The sequence below is a fragment of the Rhinopithecus bieti genome, unplaced genomic scaffold (assembly GCF_001698545.2).
Source record: "Rhinopithecus bieti isolate Rb0 unplaced genomic scaffold, ASM169854v2 scaffold_3878, whole genome shotgun sequence".
Classification (NCBI taxonomy): Eukaryota; Metazoa; Chordata; class Mammalia; order Primates; family Cercopithecidae; genus Rhinopithecus; species Rhinopithecus bieti.
The window spans coordinates 5,710,779-5,719,203 of record NW_016805059.1 but is presented as its reverse complement, the minus strand read 5'-3'; the positions used below and the strand labels follow the sequence as shown (position 1 = coordinate 5,719,203).

Below are 8,425 nucleotides of genomic sequence, written 5' to 3'. Positions count from 1 at the left end.
GTAGCTGGGATTACAGGTGCGTGCCACTAAACCTGGCTAATTTTTGTATTTTTGGTAGAGATGGGCTTTCGCCACGTTGGCCAGGCTGGTCTTGAACTCCTGACCTCAGGTGATCTACCTGCTTTGGCCTCCCAAAGTGCTGGGATTGCAGGCGTGAGCCACTGCACCCTGCCAAGTGATGCCTTTTAAAACACTTTCCTATGGCTAATTACAGGGGAGGCAGTGCAGTGCAGTGCAGTGATTAAAAACTTGTGCGTTGGAGCTGGGGAGACATGGAACAGGGTATAAGTTCTCTAAACCTACCTCCTAAGTATATTATTAGGATTAAAAAGAGATTATGTATGTTTAGTGTTTAGCATCTTCTGGCCAGGGTGGCTACCTCTTCAGATACCCAATATTCTTCCACCACTTTGTGAGACAGAAGCCCTTATTGTTGGAAGTGATAATGTGCCAACCATAGAGACGACTGTTCCCTGCTGCCTTGCAGAGATTGGCCAATGAGATGTAAGCAGAGTTGCTTCACTGGGCTGGCAGGAAAGCTCTTTAAAAGTGGCTGACCTACTTGGGAGGCTCACCCTTGTGCTGGTTCCCTCTCTTTCCTTCTTGTGAATGACATGCTGGAGTTACAACCATCATTTTGGATCATGTGGCAAGACAGGAAAGAAGCCCTGTACTAATGAAGGTGGGGAAGAGTTAGAAGAGACTTGTGTCCTAGATGACCAGGGAGCAGCCATACCAGCTCACCTTGAATTAGGAACTTAATTCCTAACTGATCCACATGATGAGTGCTAGTCAAGATGCATCCTTTCCCTAACTCTGTGGGACTGCATGCTCTTTGGGTCCATGCTGTCTCCAGTCTGGCTAAGTTCTAGTTAAAACTGGGAGGAAATACACTCTGTATCAGTTTCTAAGGGTAGATTGATGCCATAATGGACCAGGTTTAACTTTAGTTGAGACTTTTAGGAGAAATCTTTCTACCTGTTGTTTGTCAGTAACACTGACTGGTCTTTGTGAGCTGAAAGAATAAATCCTTATTCAAGGAAGTCTTCATGTAATCTACATCTTATGAATCTGCCGTTCTGCTCTCTTCTAAGGTCAAGGTGTGAGATGAGGTTAAAATTAAAGGCATGAAGAAAAAATTTTAAAAAATCAGGAAAAAAGAGAAAGTTTTCTTGTGGATTTCTGTTTTACTAGAATTTTCTTTTTTCTTTTTTTTTTTTTTTGAGATGGTGTTTCACTCTGTCACCCAGCCGGGAGTGCACTGGCTGAATCTTGGCACTCACTGCAACCTCCGCCTCCCGGGTTCAAGCAATTCTCCTGCTTAGCCTCCCAATAGCTGGGATTACAAGCGACTGCCACCACACCTGGCTAGTGTTTGTATTTTTAGTAGAGATGGGGTTCCACCATATTGGTCAGACTGGTCTCGAACTCCTGACCTCAGGTGATCCACCTGCCTCAGCCTCCCAAAGTGCTGGGATTACAGGTGTGAGCCACTGCACCTGGCCTACTAGAAATATTTTTAAAAGTTGTATTCTCATAAACAATTAAAATTGCATTCCTTCATTTAAAAATGTTTTGTAAGGAAGAATAAAGACAAGAATATGTAATAATATGTTTTAGATATGCAGCAAGTCTACTTAATTTTTAGGTTAGACAGTTTAATACAAAGCAGGTCCCTTTTTGAAGTGGTATTGTTTTATTTATTTAAAGAATTATATGGATCAAAAGAGTACAGTTATGAAGATACAAATTCTTTTTCATAGACACAGAAATTAAAAGAACTTTTCCTTAGAAAGATGCACAATTCACCTCTATTCATAGTAAATAAAACATTTTAGTAAACAAATATCTTACCCTCAAATACACTTTTATTCTAAATATTGATATTCATTAATTACATAGAAATTCATGTAGAAGCTATCCATTCCTCATATCTTATAGTGCTTTATTTTTAAATATATAAATGTTGTTCAGTCTATCACTGCTAAATGAGCAATTTAGCACACAAACATGTACTTATTTTATTTAAAAAAACATGGAGTTGAGAATAATTTATATACATACATGTATACTGACATTTATAAAATTATAAATCATATTGGAAAAATACTATACATATTATTCTCAGTATGCAAAGTAGGAGAAAAACACCTAAAACCTTTAATCAATCTTAAAATTCTGATAATTTTACAAATTAGTTCTAATCCATAGCAGTGAGACCATTTCTTTTTCTTTTTTTTGAGACAGAATCTTGCTCTGTCACCCAGGATGCAGTGCAGTGGCACAATCTTGGCTCACTGCAACTGCCGTCTCCTGGGTTCAAGTGATTCTTGTGCCTCAGTCCCCTGAGTAGGTGGGATTACAGGTGAGTACCACCACACCTGGCTAATTTTTGCATTTTTGTAAAGATGGGGTTTCACCATGTTGGCCAGGTTGGTCTCGAACTCCTGAGCTCAGGCAATCCACCAGCCGTGGACTCCCAAAGTGTTGGGATTACAGGTGTGAGCTACCGTGACTGGCTGAGACCATTTCTTACATGCGGCTTACAAGGTAGAATTTATATGCTGCTGGGACAAAAGCTAAGTGGTAAATATGACATCTGATGATCTAACTGACGTTCTCAGCAGATACTTTGCATCACTTGTAAAACAAAAGAAAGTCAAACACAGTGTTTTTTTTAAACATACTTTTCAGTTAACTTTAAATACAACATATACATGTTAGATTATTACTGATCTACCACATTATTTTTTAACTTGTTGAATACCTATAATCTCTGTTCTTTCTGAAAGCTGGCATTTATTAAACATGTGGGGTTTTCACATGTTCCTGACATTATTTATAATTTCAGGTGTTTCATCCAAGTCAAAGTAATAAAATGCTTACTCTCTACTGATTTTTACACTGGAAAAATGTTGTTTGTGGCAATGTAGTAGCTACATATCATTCCTTTAGTCCTTTATATGCAGACCAAAGAAATGAAAACTGGCTGGGCATGGTGGCTCATGCCTGTAATCCCAATATGTTGGGAGGCTGAGGTGGGCGGATCACTTGAGCCCAGCAGTTCGAGACTAGCTTGGCCAACATGGCGAAACCCTGTCTCTACTAAAAATACAAAAATTAGCTGTGTGTGCAGTAGTACACGCCTATAATCCCAGCTACTTGGGAGGCTGAGGCAGGAGGATCGCCTGAGCCTGGGAGGCAGAGGTTGCAGTGAGCCAAGATCGTGCCACTGCACTCCAGCCAGGGCAACAGAGCAAGATCCTATCTTAGAAAAAAAAAAAAAAAAAGGAAATGGAAAACTGTTAAGAATATGCTTTTCATAAAAGTCCAGTTACTTATTTACAAAATACTAAAGACTAATGATAAGGTGATATGAACTGAGGAGTACCATTACCCAAGCCTTCTGTAGCTGAAGTCCAGTTGTAAAAAAAACACCAAAGCCCATCCACCTTTGTCCTAAACAGGTCTACATTGTACTTCTAACCTTGTACAGTCTTCATGAAATTAACGTCTTCATGCTATCTTAAGCACTTTGGTTTAGAAACTTCTTAAAATATCATTCAAAAGGAGCTTAGAGCATGTACAGAGTTCATATAAAGCTCTATTTTACATAATTGTATGTACTGCTATCTCAGGAACATGATACGTTATTTAGAAAAGGTCGTAGGGCAAAAAAATAAAACAAAACACCAGGTCCAGGTACAAATAATCCCTGTCAGTTACGCTGGCTCATGCCTGTAATCCCAGCACTTTTGGAGGCTGAGGTGGGAGGATTGCTTGAGCCTAGAAGTTCAAGACCAGCCTGGGCAACATGGTGAAACCCTATCTGTACAAAACACACAAAAATTTAGCCGGTCCTAGTGGTGCACACCAGTAGTCCCAGCTACTTGGGAGGCTGAGGTAACAGAATCACCTGAGCCTGGGAAGTTGAGGCTGCAGTGAGTCATAATCACACCATTACACTCCAGCCTGGGCATCAGAGTGAGACCCTGTCTCAAAAAAAAGAAAAATTAAAAGAAACACCCAAAAACAATCCCCAAGAGGACTAAGAGGAAAATAAAACTTTGGTGCCAGACAAGACAGCATCAAGATAAAGCCAAAGAGTTGCTAAAAACAAAAAATAATAATTCAGGCAATTGGTTGTCTGGGTTCTGCAATTTGACAAATTCCACTCGACACTAATATACAGAACTCTTTTGGTCATTGTCACATAGCAGAAATGCTTCTATATGTGAAGTTGTTCTGGACTGCCTGTTATAGCTATTAAATGGAAACCCCAGAATTCATCCTGAATGTCTCTGAATGTGAAAAGTCACATGTGTTAATATAATTCAGTATAAAATTTCCATGTTCTCCCACAAGGCGAATTTCAGCAGTGTCTTCCCAGTATGAAACCACGTCTTATCACTCCACCAGATTCAGAATTGGTCTTAATTCTGACAGAAGCTGAAACTAAAGCCTATGTTTTCTTTAGTCAACATAAGGCCTTTTTTTCAGAGATGATGTGAATTAATAGTTTAAACAACCAAAATAAAAGAACAGACAAGTATTTTTTTCGTACATCCATTTCAATTGCTAGAGCTGCAGTGATCAGCAGAAGCATCTGCCTGGCTGTCAGTATCAAGGTGGATCCAGGCTGTTGGAACTGGTGGATCCAGGAGTTGGAATGGAGGAAGACTGACTAAAAATGAGACTCAGAACTTGGAAGGCCTGTACCACGAAGGCCAATTCTGCTATAAGCCCTATTGCCCAGGTATGTTACATAAAACATCCAGAGATTACAGTGAAAGTCAGGGTGTGGCTGGACACAGTGGTTCTCAACTGTAATCCCAGCACTTTGGGAGGCTGAGGCTGGTGGATCACTTGAGGTCAGGAGTTTGAGACCAGCCTGGCCAACATGGTGAAACCCCATGTCTACTAAAAATACAAAAATTAGCTGGGCATAGTGGCACAGACCTGTAATCCCCGCTACTCGGGAGGCTGAGGCAAGAGAATTGCTTGAACCTGGGAGGCGGAGGTTGCAGTGAGCCGAGATCATGACACTGCACTCCAGCCTGGGTGACAGAGTGAGACTCNCCAACATGGTGAAACCCCATGTCTACTAAAAATACAAAAATTAGCTGGGCATAGTGGCACAGACCTGTAATCCCCGCTACTCGGGAGGCTGAGGCAAGAGAATTGCTTGAACCTGGGAGGCGGAGGTTGCAGTGAGCCGAGATCATGACACTGCACTCCAGCCTGGGTGACAGAGTGAGACTCCATCTCAAAAAAAAAAAAAAAAAAAAAAAAAAAAAAAAAGGTGAGAAGCAGCACATAGTGAAAATGAATATAATAATTTTACAGTTGGTCAGGCTCAGTGGCTCATGCCTGTAATCCCAGCACTTTGGGAGGTTGAGACAGGAGGATTGCTTGAGCCCAGGAGTTTGAAACCAGCCTGGGCAACAGAGTGAGACCCTGTCTCTAAAAAATAAAATAAAATAATTTTACAGCTTTTGGTTCTCCTGTATTATATAGCATAACTGGGAATAAAAAACTATGAAATTATTTTCCCAAGACCAGTTTTACTCATCTTTATCACACTTGTTTGCTGTGGTTATCCAGGAGCCACCTACATCAAGGTGGATCCAGGCTGTGGTCTTGCATTGGGTAACAAAGCCCTTCCCAGAGGGAGGAGTCACACCACTGGGTCAAGAGTCACGAATGGGTATTTTTACATGTTTATTAAAACAAGTTTCCTGAGACGTTTGACTAGGCTATGTTGTTGTTAACCTAGTTTGCTTAAAATGTACAAAAATGCAATCAAACTTACATATCTGCTAAATATTCTCAAGTCAGATTTTGTTCTGATTGGCTATTAGGGCAAATTAGTGAGGGATTTTTTGTTTTTTTTGTTCTGTTTTGTTTTCTAACAATAGTCTGAAACATAAAATTAAGTTTGGGTTTAAAAACAAATCTTGAAACTGTCATAAACATATGATATCTATTGATTAAACGGTAAAAAAAAGACACAAGGTACAAGAATTGAGGCTTGACTGTTGTGGCCGTATACTAACTTCATATACCTTGATAGAACAAAGTATCTTCTTAAAAAGTGATTTGTACACTGCACAAGTATAGCTTTACCAAATAAAAACTCAATGACATGTCGCTGAAATTTGCTTCTTCTAGAATTGGAATTATGTAAATACTGAATGATAATATTTTTATCATATTATAAAATATGACTTCATCAACATGAGATTCCAGGACCCCAGATACTTCTCTGAACTTCTAAAAGTTCATTATTTGATAGGGTTGGATCAAATGTAAAGGCCCAAGTGTTCCAAGATCTTAGATACCAAAAGAGAGAAAGAGGCAAATGGAGGCTCTTCTGAGTGTCAAAATGTTGATGAGAAACAAACTGGAAGTAGCACACATAGGCAGAAAAATAGACAAGTTATGATTCAGAAAACAATTGTCTGCAATTTTGGCATAAATATCTGAGAGTCACTGTGGGCCATGAGTTGAAAAGGAACATGCAAGAGAGCAAGGAAAACACAAAGCCTCATTCAGATGTGCTGGTGAGAATATGACAGACAAATCTGTTGAAGTTATGTACCATGAAGTCTGTCTTTTGTCAAAGCTCTATGCAGTCCCAGGATAGCGTGATAACAGTGGTTAAACACAACCAGCTAGTTACAGCTTTCATTGTATGCAAAGACCTTTCTGGTCTGGATCTCTGCCTTTGAAATTATCCACGTAGTTCAGAAGGCAAATACTTGTTAAAGGGATCCTAAAAGGTAGGAGACAAGTACTTTTTGTTATGCATTAGGGCAGACTTTCAAGCACAAGACGCAAAACTGAGCAGCAAATGTTTGGGTAGTCCCATCTCCCCTTGGTTTATATGTGGGTAGTAAAATGAATAATATTTTCCTTCTTTATCTTTCTCAAAATAAAATATCAGGTATCCAAGGAGAGCTGAGGACTCTCAATTTGCTAGATTGATTTAAAGGGGTCAGATTTAGAAAATTAAGGAATAAATGGAGATCGATTTTATTGGAGTGCGTGTGGTCAATGGGCCTTTTTCCATTTTGTGCCATTGCTTCTAGCACAAGGATGTCAAAAATATCACATAGAATGTCATCTCTGATGGACTGACAGAGACCTCCAGGGGTGCTGTGTTAGGACATGAGGCTTATCCCAGCTTGGCAGGAGAGAATGCTAAGCATGACGAGTGATACCTGCCACAGGCTCAGATATTTCCTGCTCCTCTTCTGTTTCTTTCAAACCACCTTCAGGATCAGGATCTCTGAAACACAGAAGGCTGACAGATGACTCCTACCTGCACATACTTCCTACCCACATGTCACATCCAAGGGAGGTATGGCGAAACAAGTGTGAGCTTTGCAGAAATGCTGACAAGCAAGGGAATTTCAGCTGAGGAGTACATAAGTTCTTTCACTGAAGATTCCTAGTTTCTCTGGGAAGTTCTTAAGGGTGACCAGACCTGGCCGTGTCAGGGTCTACAAGTTACCAAACGCCGTCTCATCAGGACTGTGGGCCCTCTCACTGTGTCTTCTTGGCAGGCAGAGCGTACTGGCCCCCTGGGATGGTGTATTCATTAAACCACTTGCTGTGTTTAGTGTTTTTTCCATGGCATGACACTCCTTGAGAAAAGTTCTGCTGAATGTAGTTTACCTGTCCGAGGACTTGAATAATCAGAGGAAATTATCCAAAGCTGGTTAGTGGCCCAAAAGGAAACCATTGATAAAACGGCTTCCTGATTTAGGCCCTAAGGAATGAAGCAGAAAGGTGACGAACGTTTAGCATGAGCAGAGTGAGTACAGTGAGTTAGAAGCTGGCTGAGAGGCGGCAACGCGCATTGATCAGAAGTGAGCACATCACCCGCCTCCTTCTCCACCCTCAGAGGCAGCGATGGATGGCAGCCAGGCCTTTTCCTAGTACTTCTCAATTGCACATTCCTCCAAGTGCAAGTGATGCCATCATTAGGAAGAGTGGGCGTTGGAAGAAACAGCAAAAGGTTCTTGTGTCTATGTTGATTTGAAATTAATTAAATTTGTATCCTCTTCATCCTCAGTTGGCAGGCTCAGCAGACTCCCTCAGGGGTTGCTTCTCTTGGAAAACATGAGCGCCATTCAGGTTTAGGATTCATTATCACTGTAAAAAAAAACACACACAGACACACACAGACACACAAAAAACCAGTAATATATTTCTTTTTCTTTTTTTTTTTTTGAGTTAGAGTCTCACTCTGTTGCCCAGGCTGGAGAGCAGTGGCACGATCCAGGCTCACTGCAAGCTCCGTCTCCCGGGTTCACGTCATTCTCCTGCCTCAGCCTCCTGAGTAGCTGGGACTACAGGGGCCTGCCACCACGCCCAGCTAATTTTTTGCAATTCTTTTTTGGTTTTTTTTTTTTTTTTT

General features: G+C 40.7%; 1 protein-coding gene across 2 annotated transcripts in view; it reads right to left on the bottom strand.

Annotated features, from left to right (window-relative positions):
* Nucleotides 1–5,704: 5,704 nt before the first annotated feature.
* TMEM154 (transmembrane protein 154) overlaps nt 5,705–8,425 on the bottom strand; it is a 59,350-nt gene continuing 56,629 nt past the window's right edge. For both annotated transcript variants that reach the window (XM_017871118.1, XM_017871119.1), the window contains exon 7: nt 5,705–8,160. In XM_017871118.1, the coding sequence (XP_017726607.1) occupies nt 8,145–8,160 (16 nt within the window). In that variant the 3' untranslated portion in view covers nt 5,705–8,144. The remainder of the gene's footprint in view (nt 8,161–8,425) is intronic.